Source organism: Microtus oregoni, unplaced genomic scaffold, assembly GCF_018167655.1.
Source record: "Microtus oregoni isolate MIOR12 unplaced genomic scaffold, Mior012 000029F_ref0000214, whole genome shotgun sequence".
In the NCBI taxonomy this organism is placed as follows: domain Eukaryota; kingdom Metazoa; phylum Chordata; class Mammalia; order Rodentia; family Cricetidae; genus Microtus; species Microtus oregoni.
In genome coordinates, this window is record NW_024543088.1 from 4,110,562 (window position 1) to 4,134,469 (window position 23,908).

At 45.2% G+C, this 23,908-nt stretch overlaps 1 protein-coding gene across 1 annotated transcript; it reads right to left on the reverse strand.

Moving 5' to 3' along the window:
- Positions 1-7: 7 nt before the first annotated feature.
- Positions 8-21,425, reverse strand: Usp42 (ubiquitin specific peptidase 42). The gene is made up of 18 exons (XM_041678199.1): positions 21,314-21,425; positions 17,011-17,257; positions 15,826-16,026; positions 13,670-13,780; positions 12,845-12,947; positions 12,066-12,133; positions 11,488-11,558; positions 10,292-10,374; positions 9,599-9,710; positions 9,082-9,222; positions 8,812-8,912; positions 7,722-7,875; positions 6,614-7,342; positions 6,419-6,513; positions 4,056-5,624; positions 2,897-3,198; positions 1,555-1,596; positions 8-1,007 (listed from the first exon to the last, which is right to left on the reverse strand). Exons 2-17 carry the CDS (start codon positions 17,246-17,248, stop codon positions 1,589-1,591), a joined length of 4,086 nt encoding a protein of 1,361 aa, XP_041534133.1. The 5' UTR covers positions 17,249-17,257; positions 21,314-21,425; the 3' UTR covers positions 8-1,007; positions 1,555-1,588.
- Positions 21,426-23,908: the final 2,483 nt, after the last annotated feature.

Here is a 23,908-nt window from a genome sequence, read left to right on the forward strand (position 1 = left end):
AGAGTCATTTAATTTGCTGCCATTTATATACTATATAAATCTTACATGCCGTATATACAGTGGGGCAAGTGCTTTTTTAATCTTAAAAAAACAAAGATCAACTTTAGACATCTCTGAACAACACAAACTGTATAAACCATACAGATTATTCAGATACACACTGTATTAAATACAGTCTTTCCCCACTCCCGTCTCCTGATGCAGGACCAGTGAATTATAAGTGTATCACAGTTTGATAGCATATCCATATTAAAAATAAAATCACAGTATGATTTTTGTCTGTAACTAGAAACTTGAAGGGATCAAGCTGACGACTCAGACTCCAATATCATATTGTCGAGACGAGACACAGTATAAAAAGTGTTAAGGTAATAAAAACATACTGTAGGCTTTACAAATAATGTCTGGATTATACATTCATAATGCAAATACTCATCATAACTGGTAAATTGATTGGAATAGTTCCACAAAGTTCAAAAACAGAACTTGTCTATAAAATACATCTTCAAATCTTGAATACAACTAAAATGTGAAGCAAATTAGTTTCTAGTATCAGACATTGCAGAGGAAGCCCTCGAAGGTCTGGATGAGAGCTTGGGTCTTTAAATAAGTCTTTAAATTAAATAGACGCACTGTCGTTTTGTCCTTTTGAAGTTCATGGTTCCCGTTGGCCGTGCACCAGATGTCTAGCTTGGAGGAACATTACATGGAATACAAGTAGTCAACCTGAGTCTGTAGTTAAGCAGCATCTGAGATGGTCTATTCCAGGGCATTATTTTCAGTGTGGTTTTATGTACACGGTAATTTACAATATTCAGCAGTGTACAAAGAATCCATTTGGAATAAGGGCAATTAAGAAAAGGTAAAAACTGAAAAAAAAAAAAAGTTGTCCATGGTAAAGTCTGTACAGTATTTACTAAAGAAGCACCACGCAGTTTGGACAAAGTTATTTTCTATGTTTATAATTTAAGCTGGGTTGGGGATGGCTTCTGTTGAAGATGTTGAATCTGAAAGAAAAGAGGTACAGGCGTTAGCTGAATGGAGACTGGTCTCATGTGCTCTGGGTGTGCTCCCATTAAATGAGTTCTCTACCTTCCTCAACTGGGAGGCCAGGGAGGCGCCATCTGCTGGGCCCCTCGCCTCAGACCTTAGATTCCACTTTGACAGAAATGGAGAGGCTTAAAGTCTTTGTCTTCCTGACACTGACAAAGCCCGTTAATTAGCTGCAAATTGAGCTTCTGTAGCTGCTCATTTTAAAGCCCTCTTTGCAGACTGGACGGGACAGACTCCTTTCTGCTTCACCAAGTGTGGGTTATGAGTTTCCTGTCTCTCAGGGCCATACAATAAAACACCAGCAATTAGGACCCAGGCTATGGCTCTGACCTATATGATTCCTCTCTGCTCTCAGATACTTAACCCCATGTCTGGATACAAGTGAGTGTCACAGACACAGACCCCCAGGACTCCAATCAATCTTTTCTTCAGAAAGAAACCCACCTCTATCCACTCAGAACTTTTACAAATGACCAAAACACAGACAAGAAAACTGCTTACCATAATTTTTTTTTTTGTTATGAGGCTGGGGCCGTTAATCACCTGGAAGGCAAAGTGAGGAAACAATTTAATGTGTGTGTACCTGAAGACTCGGCTGCAGGAAAAGTCACTCCTACAGGATGAGCAAGCAGACACTGGCTTGGCAGTGCTACAAAGAACTCCCAACAGAGGATGTTCAAGAGCCACACCCAAGGACCAGGTCTGCCCCAGCATACAGCTGCACATCCTTATGTGAGGATGAACAGATGTCAGCTCAGAGGGCTGGAGGAAAAACTGGAGTTTACGAGAAAGGGTCAGTGGTGTTCAGAAGAGAAGTGTGGGTGCGGAGTAGCTGCAAACAAGCCACTAGTTTGAGACCACCTGATGTGTGGACTGCCAAAGAGCAAAAGGTTCCACTCAGGGCCAACACATCTGTAGCAACACACACGCCTTTTATTCATGACTATGATCTTTGGGTGTCTGGGGCAGAAATGACAAGCTTTTTATAGCACTGGCCCTTGATATAAAAAGATGATGAAAATCATTTCAATGGGACAGGCCATGTCTTACCTCTACTGAGTGGTTCAAAACAGCACAACATAACACATGGACTTCAGCTAAAGTCTACTGAGCCAAAACCTGATTCCACACAGTGCTTCACTTGAACAAATACTACTATACTCAGTACTTGTTAGAGCCACTCTGAATTGCAGGTTAGGCTGTAGCCACAGGGCTACAGTTTTCCAGCCTCTGCTCTGGCCCCACTGACATTCCTATCCCATAAGTTTTTTTACAAGCCAAATGCTATCTAAAGGAAAAGCTCATTAAAAAACGGTAGGAAGAGAAAGGGGCATCCACACACACTGGCACTCAGGTGGGGGAGGGGAACTCACCCTGAACTACAAGAAGGATCCAGCAAGAATCACCTCAGAAAATGGTAGCCTGGAGGATACCATAGCCCCACAAGAAAGATACGTCTCTAGAGACCACACTACTGAGTTATGACTTAGCAACTGGAGTACACTAGGGCCTTTAGGGGTTCAGAAGTTAACACAATACACACAGATGTACAAGTAGGCGCATACAAACATACACAAGCATAGAATACTTTAAAAGCCAAAGCTCTAGTGTGTGACACATACAGACTCTCTAAGTTCCAGGAGTCTGTGCACACATGGGCCCAGCTCCATGCAACTCAGGCCTTCAACAGAGGTCACACCATACCTCTGCTCATAGGGAGGATCTTGTTGTAGGGCATCTTGAGTCAACTCATAACATTCTGTGCCCCTTACATTTCTGTGTTCATTACCTTTCCCAAACACGTTACTCAAAGAGCTGTGTCCTTAATTCCCAGTCTTCTTACCCTGGCCATACTCTGACAGATGACATCTGTCAGGCCGGCTTTCCATCCTTAAATGCTTAGATTTCTCCCGGAAAGAGCCACTGTCTTCCAGAGGCAGGCCATCGGCCAGCAGGAAGGTGCCCTCTGTTCTCCGGAAATGGCCGACAGCCTCATAGCTCAAGGGCTTCGGTAAATGCATCTCAACATCTTTCACAAAGTCCTCTGACTTTCTTGAATGTCTTTTCTTTTTCTTCTTCTTCTTCCGATGTCTATGGAGGTCAGCATCAGAGTATGCTCCCGAAAAATCGGATTCTTGCTGATGCCTGCAGAAGAAGCAGCCAGAGTTCAGCCCCAGGGAAAAACTACAATCCTGGCTCCCCATCCCCTGGGACACTAGCTATGTATCTGTGGGCAAATTTCTCCTGCCAACATGTTGTTTCTTCCCATGGAAACAAGTTTTAAGACCAAGGTCTTCAAATACAATACCATGGTCCTCAGCACGGTTTTACCCTAGCCAGACTTGGCACATTCTACCATGTGCCCAGGCACAGAACAGAAGGCAGCTGTGACCTGCTGCTGTTTACAAATGGCTATGGCCGTCTCCCCCAGTTTTCATGGTAAGTGGTATCAGCTAAAAGATACAAAACTTCATTCATGCTCATGAATCAGACAAATTAAGACAGTTGCCACTCCTAAGTGACACAAACCAATCACATGCATGACACACAGCCTATAAAATACCAGCATTGGGGACACTGAGGCAGAAGGATCTAAGTTTGAGGTCAGATAGCCCCCCCCCCATATATATATATATATATATATATATATATATATATATATAAACATTTAGAATTAAAATGAGAAATGGTGGCCTAAATAGGAGACAATCGTCAAAGAAATAAATGGTGTGTCCTAAGCTCACTCCAATCAGGCAGAGAAGAAAATACAACAGATACAAAAAACATCATGACGTGTGTCAGGCCTCAGAGAGTTGTAGAGTCCAATAAATTAAAAGCTTTGTGAAACTTTAGAGATATGTAAAACAACCAAATCTCCGAACTCCAGTGATTAAACAAAAACAAACTGGTGGAGCAAGATCTAGTACTGTCAGGAGAGCTGGCCACGCAAGCACCGTGGTCACGCCAAGCTCAGCCACTGGATCCCCTTCTCCAGGCCTCACCTGGCATCTCGATCCCGGTGTTTATCTTTGGACTTCTTTTTCTTCTTAGATTTCTTGTGCTTCTTCGCCCTTGGCTCTTCTAAAGCATCCTTCTCCAGATTTTTGTGGGCTTTTTTTTCTAGGCGGCTATCATTTTCTGTAGTCTCATACCTCCGTTTCCTTGACTTGACACTTTCATGTTCATGAAAGCGATCAGGGAAGCTGTGGTTGCTGTCCTGCACAGCCAGCATGGCCTTCTCGTGGGGATGCCTCTCGATGGACAGGGCAAGGACTGAGGCCTCTCGTGAGCTACGGAAGTGGGGCCGTTCCTTCCCCCGAGGTTGCGGCTCCCAGCCTTTCCGGCCCCAGTAGCTGTCTTTGTGTGGACGCCCAAGCTGAGCAGTGCGTTCATGCTCACGACTACGCAGAGGCCGCCACTCTCGGGCCGTGTATGGGGTGTACCTGTCGTGGTAATACCTGCATTTGTCCCACCTCATCTTGTCTGGGTAGAATCTCTCCCTGACCCAGGCATGCTCATTTTCCGAATGGTGGTACCGGCTCCAGTCCTGCTCTGGGCCATTCCTAACCCGTGAATGATGGTGGCTGTATCTGCTTAGGGAGCGGTGCTCAGGGCTGTCTCTGTCACCATGGCCCAGGTGCTGGCCCCCATTGCAGTACGTATTAATGGGGTGGCGCTCCTGCTTGGGCCGCTCTCGACTGTAGCAGCGTCGCTTCTTATAGTGGTGGTCCTCCGTCCGGGCCCTGCAGTCCCTCCCATGCTCCCCACTGGAGGAGCGCTCTCTCCGGCTTCGATAGTGTCCTCGACCCACTTTCCGGAGGCTGCTCACCTGTGCCTTAGCTGGGGAAGGCTCCTCAACTTTCCGGAGGCTGCTCACCTGTGCCTTAGCTGGGGAAGGCTCCTCAACTTTCCGGAGGCTGCTCACCTGTGCCTTAGCTGGGGAAGCCTCCTCAACTTTGGGTCCCACCTTGTTTCCATCACCTCTCTCCCCGGGAACCTGCTCAGCAGCCCCTTCACAAGAGCTGGTGGTCCAGTCAGGCTGAGGAGGGGGAATTGTGCCTGCAGAGACCCCCGAGCTTCTAGATGAATCTTCGGCCTCCTCGGACCCCTCTGTGCTGAGGTAAAGGAAGAGTTTCTGCTCACAGCCCTCGCCTGTGAGTACTGAGGGAGCCGGACTCAGTCTCTCCACCGCTTCAGCCAAAGTGGAGTCCTGCGGGTTCTCAGCTATTTCCCCTTTCACTGCTTGGGGTGGCTGGCTCGGGTTGGTAGTCAAGTCATCAGGGTCACACAATTCGGGCAGTGGGGTATCCCCCAAGGTAGTACCGGTGGTGTTACAAGGAGCAGTGATGGAGGGCAGAACCTCCACAGGGTTAGCTGAGATAGCTGAGACGACAATAGAGGAGTCTTCTTTGGTACAGTTGATGGTGGGCTCCTGGGGTGACATGGTTGTAGGGGTCTTCATGCTCCCATTGGTAACTGCCTCTGGTGTCTCAAGAGAACCATTCTCATCAGTGCTGGGCTCCAGCTGTGGCACAGGGTCCTTCGGGGGGCTTTCCCCTGTTGTAGTCCAACTACAGCCCCATCAAAACAAAGAAACAGAGTGATGGTTAGCCCGACTGCCCACAGGACTGAGGGATAGCTCCACTCAACAGTCTGTACTTTAAGCACAGCTGATGAAGCACAGTATCAAGTTTATCACTCCTGGAAACAAGTTTTTCTTTTCCCTCAGTAAGTAAAAAGTACAATTTCTAGCAGGACTACCTCCTATTTTCACAATTCCATAGTCATAGACACTTTACACTTTCAGGTAAGTGTCTAACTCATCTCAAGAGCTAAGTGAAGCCAGGAATGGTAGCTATACATACTTGTAACCCCAGCATTTGGGAAAATTGACAGAATTAGAAGCCAGCCTGATCTACATAGTAAGTTCCAGGCCAGCCCTAAAAAAGTCCAGGGGCTAAGGGTTGTGGCGCAGTTGGTACTGCTCACCAGCACACACACACACACACACACACACACACACACACACACACACACACCCCGGGTTCTGTTCTCAGCACTGCGTAGGACAGGTGTGCTGGTTCACACCTGACATCCCAGCAGTCAGGATGAGGCCATTTTCAGCTACACAGGGAGTTGGAGTCCCTGTCTCAAATCAAATGTTTCAGAACACCACTGAACCTGTAAGAGGGTGTGCACGAGGACATGTCAGCTGAACCTATCAAGGGATCCTGACTCCTAGTTGCCAGGCTGGTATTTTACTCTTCTAAGAGGGAAGCTGAAAAGATCCACGGATGAGCGTGCCCTTCTTTGCACTATCTGAGGTGCTCACTCGCACTGGCACACTCACTGACACCACTCCTACCTCTCTTCACCCGATGGGCCCTTTGCCTGGTTGGTAAGCTTGAAGGTCTCGAGGACTTTGTCTTCAGGAACAGACTGTAAAGGAGCAGGCATCACCTACAGTGAAACAAAGGGGCTTCAGATCCAGCGGCCAGAGCCATGCCTCATGAAATCCAGCTAATCTATGAGGCTGGAGCCCTCCCTCCCTGCCACTCACCTTTCCAGGAAGACCATTAAGTTTGGAAAAGAGGTTTTCTGTGTGTATATCGGGCTGGACCTGACAGCTGGCACTGTCAAATGCTAGGCCGTTCTCTCTCAAGTCGCTGCCTGCGCTATTAGCACCATTTAGCGTGACGGATTCTTGTAGCTCATGAGGGGAAGCCTCACTGTCCTTGTCTTTAGCTTCTGGCCTGGCACAGGGAGTGCTGGCCATCATGTCTACACCATTCTCCTGGGTCAGGCCCTTCGACTCCTCGTCGGACTCTTCTGAGGACTCAGCCCCATAGGGGACCAGCACATTGGAGCTCACCTTAGCCTTGCCGTTCACCATGGGCTTAGAACAGGGTTCACTGGGGGAAACTGCTTTTGCTACTTTATTGGAAACAGATGTCATGGATGCGTTCGAGGTAGACTGTATTGCAGAAGGGTTAGTGATGGTAGAGGAGGGTGTTGCCTTGCTAGGGGCCTCCAGCGAAGGGCCATGGAGGTTGTTATTCAGCTGTGCCTGACCCTGGCGAACAGGCAACTTGTTGTGAATACTGATGGTAATTTTTTGTTTCTTGGGGTGCTCTGGAACAACTGAGGGCCTGCTGACAGACCAGTTTTGCACAGAAGTCGAGGCATTAACAGTACTGGCCCTATTTACGCTGGTGTTTCCGTTAGGGCTTGACATCGAACTACTTGGCGTGTCTTTCACTGGCGTGGTGCCATTCAAGTGTGGTGTAGTCTACAAGGAGGAAGAGAACAGCTGGGTCAGTATTCCAGACACAGTACACTTGGTAACTGACAAGCTTCGCCTCTGCTGTTTATCAGCAAATTCCTTTCACACTGCCACACTCCCAAGATGACCCAGACATGAACAAAATGTCCCTGAGAATTTTACTTCCCTTAGTCCAACTTTAATTAAGAACCCAAATCTCTAGTCTAAAGGAGTGTGAGAGTTCACAGTAAGAGGGGTCTTCTACACACGCCCTAAGCAGCCACTGGATTATTCCCCTACCCTGAGACGTTTTGTAATAAAGGGCTGCAGTGACTTCAGGCAGCAGATGAGGCAACTCCATCAGTGAGGCCAGGTTTGGGACTCGCTTTCCTGACTCAAGAGTTACCTTCAGTACATGGGAAGGTAGCTGGGGTCCAATAAACCCTGGTGCTGCCTGCTTGTTGTTGACGACCCGCTGACTGATTCCTGGACGGGGAGAGGACTGGCCAGGACTATGGGTGGGATGAGCAGGTTCCCCTCCATTTTTCACATCATGTGACCTGGGGACAAAGAATAAAATGGCTTGTATGAGGAAAGACATCTCCTTAGAAGATATATTTACAAATTCAACAGTACCTAGCTTGTCAGACAGAAATGGGACATGGAACTTCCACGTCTCACGGACAGAGCTACACATCACCACCCCTATTAGGCTGTCAATGCTGGGTGCTGAGGCAGGACACGAGAAACTGACTCAATGAGCTCCCCACCCCCAAGACATATTACATGGCTCTCGCTATCTTGGAACTGGGTGTGTAGACCAGGCTGGCCTCAAACATAAGAGATCTACCTGCCTCTGCCTGCTAGAATTAAAGGTGTGTACCACCACACCCAGCACCAACTAGGTCAAAAAAATGTTGGTTTCAGGTTGTTACTACTATTGTTTTGGAGACATGGAAATGGTCATTCTGTCATGGTTGAATATCTGGGGATATTTTCAGCTACTTGGGATATTTTGTGGGACTGAGAATGTGGCTGATAGATGGGCTGGCTTGCATATTTGAGATCCTGGGTTCCACCCCAAGTACCTAATAGAGGAGACAACGTGGAGCCTATATCATATTTCTTCAGAAATAGAACTGGTGCGTTACAAGCCTGCAGCTAACAGCAGACAGTGGGCGCAAGTGCTGGCAGAGCTTGACTGCTGGGGAGGCACTGACGGAGAGCACAAGGGCACAGAGCCCCCTTCCCATTGCCTCCACAGTCCCAGGCCACTCAGTTGCCTCCTCAGGGCTGCTGTCCTCTTTCTATACTTGTCAGTGAGTGACAAGCTAATGGCAAACTCATGACATGTACTCAAAAAGACCTCAGGCTTAAACACATGGCAATTCATCTTTAACTTGCTGTTTAAAAGGCAGCTCAAAATTAAGTATGTTGATGAAAGGAAGAGAAATTGATCCAACAGCACAGCTAACAACTTGTTTTCAAGTCAATACCTGATATAAAAGAGCACATAAGCTTGCTGGTTAAGCACCGATCTAATATCACTGGTGGACACGATGGAATCATTCATCTGATACCAGAGGCCATTGCTAGCCTGTCAAAGAAACCACAAAGAGAGGCTGGATTTAGTCTGATGTCAAGGCCCACAGTCAAAAACCACCTAAGAGAAACAGACCATCACCCCTCACTGTAAAAGTTCCACTGCTGACCCCATGAACCCAGTGCTATCCCACAGAAAACTTACTAGCTGCCCGGCAGCATACCTTTATGTAGCAAAAGTAGTGGCCAGCATGACAGTTAAAACCAGTGTGTACCAGCACAGCATACAAAACATAAATAATTGGCTCTCCGTTGGGCTGAGACATATAAGGCCGAATATCAAGGTACTCAGGGTATTTTACATCCTAAAAATAAACGGAAAGAGTTAGGACTGTTATTTTTGAAGACACAGGTGGCCTATGTTTTCAGCTACAGGTGTACACATAAGGAGGGTGTTCAAGACCTAGAAGCCTTGACCCCAGAAAACCAATGAACAGAATAGAAGAGAGCTGAGGGCAATCCCATTTATGGGTCATAAATTAGGACCCACACTGTGAATCTTCAACAAAATCTCACAGTGACAGCTGCAGCCGTCACTCATGACCAAGTGACTCAAGCATGTGTTACAGCTCTTGCACATTACTGTATCTTGGCCACTTTCACCATTAATTCGGAAGGAAAGGGGAAAATTCAATGTACAGTGATTAAAAAAAAAAAAAACCCTACAAATCATGCATATACCTTAGCAATTTTCCCGCCAGTGAAGTTGGCAAAGCGCTTCAGTGAAATGGTGAGAACGTTAGAGGACCTATGGATGGTGAATCTCTTTGAAGCTGGAACCATTTTTTTACACCTTGAAACACACAGGAAGAAAAGGTTGGGATGTTTAGTGTAGATACTTAAGTGTTTTAGTTTTTATTTGTCTAAAACACCCTAAGTTAAAACAAAGAAACTAAATTAAAACAAGAACAGCAAACCAACTCTTTAAACCAGCAGTCAAAATAGTAAAATTAGAAATTCCAGGAGGGCTGGGTGTGTGGGCCAGTGGTTGAGCACTTGCCTAGTATGGACAAGGCCCCAGGCTCAGTCCTCCACAACACCCACATACATAGAAAGATATATAAACTGACTATTCAGGAAGATTAAAATGCAAAACCCAGGTTGGAGCACATAAAAGACCCTGCCTTTAAAAAATAATCCAAAACGTTGAGTAACTGATAACATTAAACTGGGGTAGGATGCAGCTCCATGGACAGGCACTTGCCTAACCCATGTGAGACTCTGGACTTCATACCCAATACCCCAAACGAAAAACAGAGAAAAAGAAAATCACCTAAAAAGCACTGAAAATGGAGTCAATTTCTAAATTAGAATAATCACAGGAAAGCACAGCCCTCTCCCCAAAGAGGGTGGGAACATGTCACCCAGTCATACTTGCTGCATTTGTACGAGTTTTCTCCATCCAGTTGTTCTGGCTTCACAAACTGCTCCAATGCCTTGGTAACACTCTGAGCAGCCTAGGAAATGGGCACAAACCTCATGTCACCATGAGCACTGCCAGGGGTTGAGATGGACAGACAAATGCACATACACATACCCCTATCCTTTGGCAGAAAAGCAACAGGAAATGTTCACGTGATTTTTTGTTACTGTTTATCGTGTATCTACTTTTATACAACTACACAAAAAATTATGCCCCCATTTTAAAGACAAGCAGATTAAACAGAACAAAGTAGACTGCAGTTTGACTTACACTGGCCTAAAAGAGAAACCATCAAGGACCAGGCATGTAAACTATGGAATATCTACTTTCTAGACCCACTATGCAACTGTCCAGAGAACAAGGCTTCCAAGCAGAATCAAATGAAAACAGCAGACAGGTAAAAGGATAATCATAAACCATCTTCATAAAAGACAGCAATCTGGGGCTTCAGAGATGGTTCGGAGGCAAAGAATGCTTGCAGCACCCACAAAGGCTGCTCACATCTGTAACTCCAGCTCCAGTGGGTCCACCAATGCCCTATTCTGGCCTCTGCAGGTGCCCCCCCCCACACACACACACAAGATACACTCACACAGATACACATATATGGAAGTTTCAAAATATTTTTTAAAAAGCAAGCAATCGGGCTGGAGAGATGGCTCAGCCGTTAAAGGCTAGGCTCACAACCATAAATAAAAAGCAAGCAATCTATTGTGGAGCAGCATAGATCACACCACTAAAGAATAAACTCTGAGCCAGGTGGTGGTGGCACATGCCTTTAATCCCAGCACTTGGGAGGCAGAGGCAGGTGGATCTCTGTGAGTTCAAGGCCAGCCTGGTCTACAAGAGCTAGTTCCAGGATAGGCTCCACAGCTACAGAGAAACTATGTCTCAAAAAAACCAAAAAATTTCGAGGGACAGGTTTTGCATTTCTATGCATTATTTCTTTGTTTAGCAAGTACAGAACTACATTTGTAATCAGAAAAACAAAAGCTCCAAACAACAAAAACCAGGAGTGTGAAAAATTCAATGAGCTAGAGTTTCAAAGAGTAACAACCATCTATGTTTGATTGATATGAAAAATATATAAACACCAAGGCTACGAAAGGATGTTTTTAACTTCACTACTGTTAAGTGCTGAGCTCACCTTAATCTCCAATGTTATGTCCAGATATGGATCAAAGGTATCTGAAACACCCTTGCAATTTAAACATTTGACTGAAATAAAAGAAAATATGAATAGTAAGTTCTTGCCTTACCAGCTACTGATAGGACAGAATACATTTCCAAATAAAGAACTAAAAGTACTAAGTGAAAAGGATGTAAGTAAATTCTCACACTGTGGGTAGAAGTGCCATAATCCTAGCCCCTGTAAGCCACTGGCTGAAATATAAACTGCTATAACCTCTAGATACTTTATGATTCAGAAATTAGAAGCCTTCACTCTGCGCAAGCGATGGCACACACGAAGGTATCTGATTATGAATGCTCTCAAAACTTATCCCTCAACAGGAGATGAGATGGAGCTCTGACTGCACCCGTAAGCTTTCTAGCAAGAAGATAAATATGAAGAGCTTATGCACAGTATGCCCCAGCTCATTCAGTACCAGAAGGATGTACTGAATCTGGTTGGACCTGCGATCTTTTCATTATTACCCACCCCTACAGTTTGCATTTTAAAACCATAAGCATGTATGTTATGATGAATCTTCAAAAAAAGTTTACCTCGCGATCTTAGGTATCCTCCAAATATCTGGCAGACTAGGGTGGTAGCTTGGGTGTGTCTGTCCAATCTGAAAAACATCCAAATAGTGACATTAGAGGAGAGCTCGGCAAATACTGTGGCCAGATTTTAAAAGCATCTATGTTTATAAAGGAACAACAATTCGGAGGAGAATCACAAAAGATGATGACGTCAGAAATGCATGGCAGCTGGAGACTATCCCACTGTGAGGACTTGGTGAAAGATGCAAGGACTTGCTATGATGGCTGAGGTAGAGAACTGAGAAGATGCTCTTTACAAACCTGCACTTCTTTCTTTGCTGAGGCCTGGCAAGGGGAGTTAAGGCAGAGCACCTTCCTCTGTTCAACACTAACGGTACCCAGACCAATCCTTAAGACTTGAGACAAAAGAGCAAAGAGGACCATGTACAGGTGTCTGGAACACAACAGGTGGGTTGGGATCTTTCCTAGTCTTCCTGAGTTTTAAGAAGCTACAGAACTGATAACTGAAGGGGGTGTGGAGGGCAGATTTCTGAGTCTGGAGATGAACATGGAAAGCATTAGGCATTGCTAAAAGGAAAAGCAGCTAGAATCAGACCTGGAAACTAAGCAGCAGCAAGACTACCACCCAGCATGTAAGATCAACAAATTTGGATGCTTACAATAAGTCCATTTCCTGACTTCTAGTCTTTTTACAATGGTGCAAATCAGGAAAAGGAACCTTCAAAGAGACAAGCTGAAAGCATGACGTCATGAACCGACATCGACTCTGCTGTACTTACTTATTGCTGCCATTTAAACATGCTTTCTGCATGGCATCAACTGTGTACTGAAGAAATTCATGGGCATCTTCTTGGTTTCCAAAACGGAAGTGTCTAGCTATACCTGTAAGATTTGAAGAAAGACAGGCCTTATTATTACATACCCTGTGCCATGGTGACATCCCTAAAAGATACACCTGGAACTATGTCCCTGGAAAAATCCCTGAATGACCTTATTTTTTGAGGCTTAGTCTTATGGATCTCAGGCAGGCGTCAAACACTGCACTAACTGAAGATGACCTCGAACTCCTGATGCCCCTGACTTTAGTTCCCAAGCATCTCTTATTTTCAACAACTTTTTAGGCAAAAAGATTATAGCTTGTCACTGTATAACCATATACCTTTCTATAATTACCCTGAAAGAGTTTTATATTGTTATTACAAAATTGGCTAATTAAAATGATAAAAAGATATAGTACAAAAAGCACATTGATATGCTGGGCATGATAGTACAGGCCTGCCTATGCTTTAGTACTTGAGAGGTGGAAATCAGGTGTTCAGAAACCATCCATAGCTACACAGAAAATTCAAGACCAGGCTTGGACACAGGAGACCCTGTCTCAAAACACATGAAGTGTGTAAGAAAACTGTATACAAGCCCTGAATGGTGTTATACACCTGCAATCTCAGCACCTGGGAGCATGATGCAAGCAGAGTGCCATGAGTTTGGGGCCAGCATGGACTACAGAATGAGCCCCTCTCTCAAAATACAAAAGGAGGAGATCTGGACGACAACAAATAACTAGACATGGAGTACCGACAGGAGCTACTGCAGTTGAAACTTACGTCGCATTTCATTGATGACGAACATCGGCTTGATAACGTCTCCAGGGTTGCTGAGTGCCTGGGTAATGTGTGTTTGCATTATGCACATCATACAAAATCCTTCTGCGTGGCCTGCAAGATAATGAGAATCCAAATGAGCAAAATGTGACAATATACAACAGGAAGGTAGATCAGAAATGAGGGCAGACGCCCAGAATGCAGCAACAGTGCCAGTTACCATGTGCATGCACTGAGCTGCTGCTATCATTTAATTATCTGGGAAGGTTGGGTGAAAAGTATATACTGATGACTTTAAGGACCAGAGAAGAAATGTGCCCAAAGTCAGGTATTTATTAAACAGTAAAAATGCTGAATTTTTCTGTGAAGAAGGCTGCTCTGAGCACACAGTGTCAACAACTATAGCAGCAGAGACCTGTGCAGCACAGGGACAGGCACTTGCTGAGCATGAGTGAGACTCTGTGTTCAATCCCCAGCACTGAAAGGAAAAAAAAAATCACATTACAAACAAAAATTAATTAAAAGGAACCACTGACTCAAAAAAAAAAAAAAACAAAAGGAAATGTCTAGAAGAAAACAGAGTAAAATATCTCTGACCTCAGACTAAGTAAAAATGTTTACATTTTATTTACTGCACGTGTACGTGTTTGGACACACAGGTCAGTGTAGAGGCAGAAGACACGGTATGGGAGTCGGTTCTCTCCCTTCACAACAGGAACCCCAGGTACTCAACTCAGGCTGTCAGGCCTGGGGGCAAACCACCTGATTCTCCACATCATCCTGCCAGTTCAAGATTTCTTTTCTTTTTTTTTTTTTATAATATTTATTTATTATTCATTATGTATACAATAGTCTATCTGTGTGTATGCCGAAGGCCAGAAGAGGGCACCAGACCTTATTACAGATGGTTGTGAGCCACCATGTGGTTGCTGGGAATTGAACTCAGGACCTTTGGAAGAGCAGGCAATGCTCTTAACCACTGAGCCATCTCTCCAGCCCCCAGTTCAAGATTTCTTAAAGAAGATTTAACATAACTGATAAAAAATAAAAAGTAAAAAATAAATAAATAAATAAATAAATAAAAAGTAATGAACTACAAATAATAAACTTTCCAAAAGACACTGAGATGAAAGACACCTATTGGAGAAAACACAAGTCTCAGTCTAATAGTTCCAAAATATATAAAACCCCCAAAATTCAACAACAGGAAAACCAGCTAGTTCACAGCGAGGCAAGATTTAAAGGGGCAGGGGGAGCTGAAGATTTAAGTGCAATTGGCAGATTGCTGAAGCCCTGTGTTCTATCTTCAGCACTCTATGAACAGGAAGTGGTGATGCACACCTGTAATCCCAGCTCTCAGGAGGTAGAGGCAGGAGGATCAGAAGTTCAAGGTCATCTTCCACTACACAGTCTACAAGGGCCTGCCTGGGCTAGGACCCTAACTCAAGGGAAAAAAATAAAAAAGATAAAAGATTTTTCCCATCATTACTAATTAGGGAAGTGCAAATAAAAGTCACAACAATCAGAAGACACTACTAAATATTACTGAGAATGGTCACAATGGTGAAGACTGGGGCTGAGGGTATAGCTGAGTGATAGAGCATTTGCCTAATAAGAAGGAGACCCTGGGTTCAATAAATAAATAAATAAATAAATAAATAAATAAATAAATAATCAAAATCAAAACCCTGCTCATACCCTGTGTTTGAAAATGCATGGTGCAAATAGAACCTTCATCCCTGTTGGTCAGGGCTTAAATATCACAATCCCTTTGGAAACAGTTCTGAAGTGTTTAAAAGTTATGTGTCCAACACAGGATGAAGTCATTTCATTCTCACCCAAGAGAAATAACATACTTGTTTTATAAAGACAAATATTTCTACCAGCTTCTTTTTTTGATTATTTATTGGAGACAGGGTCCCAGGTAGGCCAGAATGGCCTGGAACTCTGGTTTTGGGCTTTTTGTTTCTTTGTTTTTCAGAGTGAAGATTAAACCAAGGGCCTGGTGCATGCTAAGTGAGCATACTACCACTGAGCTAAATGCCATGCCCACGGACATGGAACCCCACATCTATTTCCTGTTCACTTCAGAGGAAGACAGCAGTGGGAAAGCAAAGCACAGCACTGAAAACATGCACACCAGAGCACACAGCACTCACATGTCTTGGAGTGCTCATGAGATAACATGTAATTGGCGAGGGGTGGTGTGTAGGTCAGACACTGCAATGCAGCATTGGCGAAACAGGTATTGCCCAGATTCTGGAGCCCAGCGCCAACTCGATGAGATTGTTGCCACTTAAGACAAATCTTTTCAGATGGAAACAGAACCTTTTGAGGAGGAGCAATGCCATCACCTAGGACTTAAAAGAAAACAGAACAAAAAAATTAAAAACAAAGCCTTGCACACTTCATAAGCAAAACTCACAGCAATGCCTGAGTCTGGTCAAGATCCTACACCTCATTACCAGCCTGCCACACACACCGAGGAGAAAGTCACACTCGAGTCCAGAGCCTGGGGAGAGGATAATTCCACTCTCATTTGACTTCTTTAACAAATCATTTTCAAAGACAAGGGATGGATACAAAGAAAGGATCTTAAGAGATATAAATCCACTTACTGTGTAGTATTCATTTAAACTAATTAAAAAATACAAACTGGATTTGTGTGTGTGTGTGTTCCCACATTGTATGCACAAGCACTGGTACCCATGAAGGCCACAAGAGGCCTTTATATTTTCTCATACTTTATTTTCTACCTTTATATTTTCTCATACTTTTTCATAATAAGGGTCTGGGGATATAGCTCAGTTAACAGAATGTGTCCCTAAAAGGCACAAAAAGTCCTGCGTTTGATCCCCAGCACTGCCTCTCATCCTAGCACTCAGGCGGTAGAGACGAGACTCAGGAAGACAAAAAAAAAATCAGGCCAGGGCCGGGCGGTGGTGGCACACACCTTTAATCCCAGCACTCAGGAGGCAGAGGCAGGCAGATCTCTGGGAGTTCGAGGCCAGCCTGGTCTACAAGAGCTAGTTCCAGGACAGGCACCAAAGCTACAGAGAAACCCTGTCTTGAAAAACCAAAATCAGGCCAGTTTTGGCTACATAATGAGTTTGAGGAGAAGATAAAGTTTATCCTTCAATAAATTGGGAATTTACAAAAACCACTCACATCCCGATAACTAAAGTCAGTCCACCCTCCTATCTGCAACCCAGGCTAACAGTGGCAGGTGGGTGGGTGGAGAATGATTGCTCACTAGAAGGAAATCAAACAGTGCCAGGCTTGAAAACCACTGCCTTCCTCAAACATTCGCACAGGAGTTCCTGACAGTAATTCTGCAATCATACCTTGATCCTTTGGGGGTGATGGTTTTGATTTATCAGGTACAGATGAATTGGAATAAACTACAGCACCAGGCACTGGCCCTAAAGAAAGTGTATGATTTGAAACATCACTTATTGAAGACACGGCACCCCAGCTGGCAGAGCCTGTGTCCATGTCTTCAGGTGAGACCGCCTCAGAACTGCCAGGCTGGTTCTGACAGGTTGATGGGTCTGAAGGTTCAGTTTTGTCAACTATGGTCATTTTTCAACCCTGTAAAAGACAAAAAGTATGTTTTGTTGTTTCAAAGGGTGAGGCAAGCAGTCTACATAAATAGCCACTCTATCTTGGAAATTTTTGACTAGCCATTTAAAACTCTTTAAACAAATCACCCAAATATAAAACATTAGTGGGGGTAGGGATGTTGCCTAGAATCCAGGAAGCCCGGGTTTTATCTCCCATATCTCATAAACTGGACCAGCATAGTGGTGCAAGCCTGTGATCCCAGCGTTGGAGAGGTGGTGGCAGGAAGAGCAAGAGTTCAATACAAGACCGTCTCAAAAGCAGCAGCAGCAACAAAAAACCCATATCCTATACCAAATCCCCCAAATCATCTTTCAGTTTATAATTAGGCATCTCAATTCACAATTATATATATTTAAATAAGAACCTTTCTTTAATCTCTACTACTTAAAAGCTAGGAATATTCTACACTTTAATTTTTTTTATTTGACTACATTTTCAATTTATACACCATTTCAGGGGAAATCTCAATTACATAAAGAGAATATTTAGCTTTGATTTTTAACTCAAAATCTAAAATACCATTGTATGAAATTTGAAGTTTTGAAAAGTTATAGCTACAGAAAAGTCTTACCAGTGAAATTCATTTTCCTGAAGAAGTCTATGTATATGGATTAACTTTTAAAATTAAACCTGTAATTTTACTAGCATCAAACTTTTAACACAAATGCGTTTAAATTTAATTCTCTCTGGATCTTATTTTCAAATATACTAATTAAGCTTTTTTTCTATGTACTGGGCATCATATTAATTGCTGAATACATACTAACTTGCTAAATTTTCATGATGAACCTTTGATCAGTCAAAACCTGCAAGGTTTACAATGAAGTAATAATACAACTCAAACTAGTCAGTGACCGGGACTAGAGAGCCAGAACCAAGAAACCCAGCTGGGCTTCTGTCTAGCCGCTGCACCACCCGGCCAAAAAGCACTTTTAGGAATGGTACAGGCGCTGGGCAGTGGTGATGCACGCCTTTAATCCCAGCACTCGGGAGGCAGAGGCAGGTGGATCTCTGTGAGTTTGAGGCCAGCTTGGTCTACAAGAGCTAGTTCCAGGACAGGCTCCAAAGCTACAGAGAAACCCTGTCTCAAAAAAACCAAAAAAAAAAAAAAAAAAAAAGGAATGGTACAGGCAGCCACACCCTGAAGAAGACATCCCTGTAGTGCTCTTCTTCCTAGTATCTGGACGTGGCACGCTTTGGTCTCTGGAGGGCTCCCATCATAGGCTCATCCATTTCAGTACCTGCTCTATTTGAGCTCTTGCAAGCTATTATTTTCCATCTTTCTATATCTGGCCAGTAAAGTTTCAATTCCCAGGTTTAGAATTCACTCCTCTGGCATGCTTTCCGTAACAATTCCTTTCACCCCAAGACTGGATTAGAAACCCATCCTAAAGGGTTTCCTTGACAACACTTTTTACCCCAAGACTGGGTCAGAAACCCATCGTAAAGAAAGACTCCTTGTTCAGTAAAAACTTACTCCACCCTACCTGGCATGGGGAAAGCTTTCCAAACGTGTTAACAAATGAATGAAATCATGCAAAGAGGAAGTAACTAGTGTTTGCTTTTAGCACCAGTTTGTGCTGAGTGATTTATATAAGGTATCTCATTTAATCCTTTAAAAACTCTGAATTAAGGAAGTACTCTAAACTTTGGCCTTTACAGAAGGCAATGAAATGTTTGTGTACTTGCCACCTCAGTGACAGTGTCACCACGTGCTTCTACTCACAAGGTTGTTTCTTAAAAACTTCTTGTTTACAATTTTAATTAAAGTACAATGTGGGGACAGTTACATAAAAATAGAAAGTCAATTATATCTGATTCGAATATTTAATCAAGTAAAGATAAATGACCTTCATTTACAAGAAAGACTGAACCTATTAGCCAAATAAAGCTTAAACTTTTCTCATCCTACAGGCAAATCAGAAATAAAAAGTATACTGATGAAAGGAAGGAAAAAAGGAACAGGAGGGAGAGTTAAAGGAAAAAAGTCAAAATTGGGTAATAAGGAAAGACTAATCTATCCTTAGTAAATTAACATTATTAACAGTAAAAGTCCTTGATTTTCCTGGGATAAGCAACCTTTCCAGACAATGATTAACAATTAAATAAAACATCATTATTCTAGGGAAAGTGGGGCAGTAGGCTTAACAGAAAAACACAATTCTAGTCATCAGTAAGTATGGTATTGTTTGATTCTGGCAAGACTAACCAAATCCATCATCATTTTCATTTTGATATTCAGCAATGAAATCTTACCCTAAAATTATCCAGTATCAAACTAAACTCTGCCTCTTATAGAGATAACCTTACTTAAAACCCAATACTGTGTAAGACAAGATTCATGTGACTTCTGTTCTTTATTCTAACTAAAGCTTCTGAAAGTTAGTGTTCAAAATAGGACTACGAAAGTAACTTCAATGAAAGTTGAGCTTTTCTCCTGACACCCCATGATATACAAAGTTACCAGAGACCATTTAAAAAGACTCTCTATCTAGCAACCAGAACAGGGACCAGAGTTGGATAAATGTGCAGGGCTAAGAACCTTTACTTGGTTATGTCTCTTTGATGGGGGAGTAAATGCTAGGCTACTGTTAACCCTTTTCAGTATAAAAAAAAGGAGTACCACAACACACTGTGTCACTCCACACACAGTGAGGGAATAAGGTCGACATACATACACAAAAAACGTATACACTTCTTCATAAACAATATAATACAAATGCTTGTAACATTTCCATTTTAAGAAACTTTAAAAAGATACCACTTGAATTTTAATTATATTTAGGTAAACGGACTGATTAGCCTTAAACCTTTGCAAATCAAGCACTTGCTGTAGTCTTGATTCAATTACAGAAAAGAAAGTGAAAGTGTCCCTAAGTAAAAACAACTGTAACTGATTATTCAGAGACCTATGCACCTGAATGAGTGGCATGGTAAAGCCAAATGTTTAAGATTCACACTTTGCAAAAAACGTTATCCTCCATAAACAGCTATGAGAATCTGAATCGGGTAGTTACTTTAAAAGGGGCGTTAACTAGTTTCTCAACACTTTGTTACTTGAGTGCATTTACTTGAAAGAACCAAACAAGCAAGCCCTAAGGCCTTCAAATATAAAAGAGCTATTCAACAAAAGTAATCTCAACTGTATTCATTCTAGGGAGGTTAAAGTCCTAGATTGTAAAACTTTGGTCCCGTCAAATTTTCATTTTAAACATTTGAACCCGATCCCTCCCACCCGCCTTTCCCCCCAGGTAAGTTGGTTCTTCCTGCCCCAAAGATAAAGAACGTAAGGGAGGAAGGCACACTTGCTTTATTTCGGAGGAGAATGAACTACGGGGCTCCTTTCCCCCCCCCCCCCCATCCCCGGCCGCCCGCCTCCCCTTCGGGTGCCCGCTCTGGCGTGGGCAACTCGGGCGTTCTGCGAAGCCGAGTGGCCCGCGCCCGGGTGGGAAAGTTTGTCTGGGGTAGGGGCGGGGTGGGGGTGGGGAGGCCAGCCCCGAGCTCAGAGGGCCGCCCTGGGGCCGGAGGTGGCAGTCACGCGGGGGGCGGCGGGCGGGCCACGGACGCCGGCTACACTGTCCCGGCGTGCACACGCCCACCCCGGCAGCTCCAAACCCGCCCCGCGGCCCGAGAGCAGCCGGCAGCAGCGCGGCCCGGCCACCGGGCCGAGGGGGCGGGCTGGGGCCGGTGGGGGTGGGAGCGCGGTGGCCATGGCAACCAGGGGGGTCCGGCCCTCCCCGTGCAGCCCCAGCGCTGCCTCCGCTGCGAGCCCTCCCTCCCGCCTTGGCCGCCGCCTCCTGCTCCGCGGGCCTGGCTCGGCCGGGCGGCAGCAGCACCCGTTCCGCAGCCGTGGGGTCCCCGGGCAGCCGGGTGGCTGTAGAGGGGGCGGCGGGAGAGGGGCCGCGCCAGTCCCGGCGGGCCGCGGCCGGCTGAGGGTGGCGGGGCGGCTGAGGCCGCGAAGCCAGGACACGCGGCCGGGCCCCACGCCAACCTGCAGCGAGCGGGAAGGAGGCGGGAGCTTACCTGACCCGGCTCGGCACTCGCTCCATCCCCCTCGGCCGCCGCCGCCGCCGCCGCCGCACACAGCCCAGCCGCCCGGCGGGGGACAATGACGTGCCTCCATCCGGGCACCGCCGCCGCCGCCTCCGGGTCAGCGCCGCACCCGCAGCTCGCCGGCCGGGCCGCCAGGGGGCGCGCCAGGGCCGCGCCGCACGCGCCGCCGCCACGGCCTCCGCCGCCCAGGGGCCGTCGCACAAGAGGCGCGGCGCGCAGCTAACGGGCCCGGCAAGCGCGGGAGGGGCCGTCGCCCAAGGGCGGCGGGGCGCGGGTTGGCCTCGCGCGTCAGCTAAGCGCCGGGCGCCGCCGGAGAAAACACACTGATTGGCCCGACGCGCTGATTGGCGGGGCGCACTGATTGGCTAGGCGTCCGGCAGCGGCGGGGAGGGGCCGCTTCCGTTCGGAGTTACCGGAGCTGCCCCAGCTGGGGCAGTAAAGCGAGAGCTCACCTGAGCTTCCCAACCGTGGAGATTGATGCTCTCCTGCGCTTGGCCCTGCCGACGGCGGTGGGGACCCTGGGCTCCACGACCTCTGGCTTTTAGGCCCACGGGCCATCACTGTAATGGAGGCTTCGCTCTTCACCCTACGGAGCCCGGCTGTGCAAAGGGACAACTCTTGCACCCCGTCGACATTTAAGCCTTAGCGCTGCAGTGTTTGGGGCTACTGGGTGGGCTCTTGCATCTCAGTGCTATTTCGTAGGTCTCTAGGCTGGACGAGAGTAATATATCCTTGCATCCTCTCCTTTACAGCGCCTGCCTGTGGCGTCCATTTAGGACACAGCCCTGAAGTGCACTCACTGCTCACCCAAGTTTTTCACCCCTTACAGCACCAATTCGCTCCACTCTACTGATCGAGGAGCCGTGGTGCTGACTAACTACTCCCTTGTCTTCTCACTCACTAAGCCTAGTCTAATTGACTCCATCGGCACTCCATTCTGGTTTCACTTTACTATTGTGGGCAGTTTTTTTTTTTTTTTAAACACAGATCCAAAGATATTTCCCCTCTTCAGAGCCTTCCTCGCGCCAGAAAAGAAGCTAAACTCTACAGTTTGGGTATTGAAAGTCCCTTGATTCCCAGTACAGGTGAGTCTGAGACAGGAGGATCACAAATTTGAAGGCAGGCTGTGCTACATAGTTAAATCCAGTCTCAAAACAACAAAACTCAAACTCCACATTTCCTTTTTTTTTTTTTATGTGTTCCAGCCACAGCCCGCACTGCTCACCTCACCATTCTAGGTCCTGTGTTTGTAGATAGGAAGCCTATACCTACCCATTCTACCAATCTTATTATTGTCACTGTAGGTTGATTATAAAATTTCTGTTATGTATTTGGAGCAAAAAGCTGAAGTACTTGGAGGAAATAAGGGGAAAGAGAGTCCCAGTTGCTCAGATTCAGCATCTGTCAAGATTACCACACTTTCTTCTTTACAAAGAATAGTATTGGAATTTCACCATCGTGGACCTTTTAACAATAAGAGATTTGCAAAAGGTGAGGTAGATTATGTCTGTAATCCTGGGATTCAGGGGCTGAGGCAGAAGGATTACCATGAATTCAAGCCAGCCTGCACTACATACAGAGTGAGAGCCTCTCTCAAATTGTGTACACACACACACACACACACACACACACACACACACAGTTTTTTCAATGTGATGGAGCATGTCTGTAATCCAGTTCAGCCAACACTACGTAGTGAGACCCTGTCTCAAATATGAGCTGACATTGATAGGCTCAGTACTTTGCTTGCCTTTTCCAAATGCGTTTCAGGTACTAAATCCAAATACTAAAGAACTGAGGAACTAAATTGTTGCTATTCATCTTAGCTTTATGGTACTTCAAAATGTTTCCCTTTGAAGTTTCCCCCTCCCTCTTCTCTCTCTCTCTCCTCTCTCTTTCTCCCTCTCTCTCCTCTCTCTCCTCTCTCTCTCTCTCTCTCTCTCTCTCTCTCCCTCTCTCTGTTGGGGTTTACTAAGAAAGGCAGGTTGGTAATTGTTTTTAGAGGCAGGGTCTCATTCTGTAAACTGGACTTAAACTCAACAATTTCCTCCTCAACCTGCAAGTGCTGGGATTAAGGATTTAACTGAAGGGAAAAGAGAGAAAAGGGCCTAAGAGTCTCGAGAGACACTCAACTCTTATTTCATTTTACATAAAGTTTGATACCCTTCATTCAGATCACTTTAACAATTTGAGTAAAACTTTTTCATGTATGTGGTGTGTGTGTGTGTGTGTGTGTGTGTGTGATTGTGTATACTCTTATGTGGAGACCAGGAGTCAACATATTTGTGTAGTGTGTGTATGCACCAAGGTGTGTGTGGAACACTTTGAGGTGCGTGCACTACAGGAACCCAACTGTTGACTTTGGATGTCTTCCTCAGTAGCTCCGTATGTTGTATATGTGCATGTCTGCATGCAGGCGGTCTCCCCCATGTGTGTATATGTGGAGGACAGGTTAACTTCTGCTATCTTTATATACTGCACACTTCCTTTTTTGAGAAAGCTTTTCACTGAACCAAGAGCTTGGCTAGATGGCATCCATCAAGCCCTTGAGATCCACGTCCTCTG

What these genes read in the sequence shown, in the direction of transcription:
- Usp42 (XM_041678199.1), bottom strand. Translation starts at nt 17,248, where the DNA reads ATGACCATAGTTGACAAAACTGAACCTTCAGACCCATCAACCTGTCAG. An exon ending in AGGATACCTAAGATCGCGAG is followed by an intron (nt 11,559 to 12,065) that starts GTAAACTTTTTT and finishes CTTTTATTTCAG; the next exon opens with TCAAATGTTTAAATTGCAAG. An exon ending in CTGGCGGGAAAATTGCTAAG is followed by an intron (nt 9,223 to 9,598) that starts GTATATGCATGA and finishes GTTTATTTTTAG; the next exon opens with GATGTAAAATACCCTGAGTA.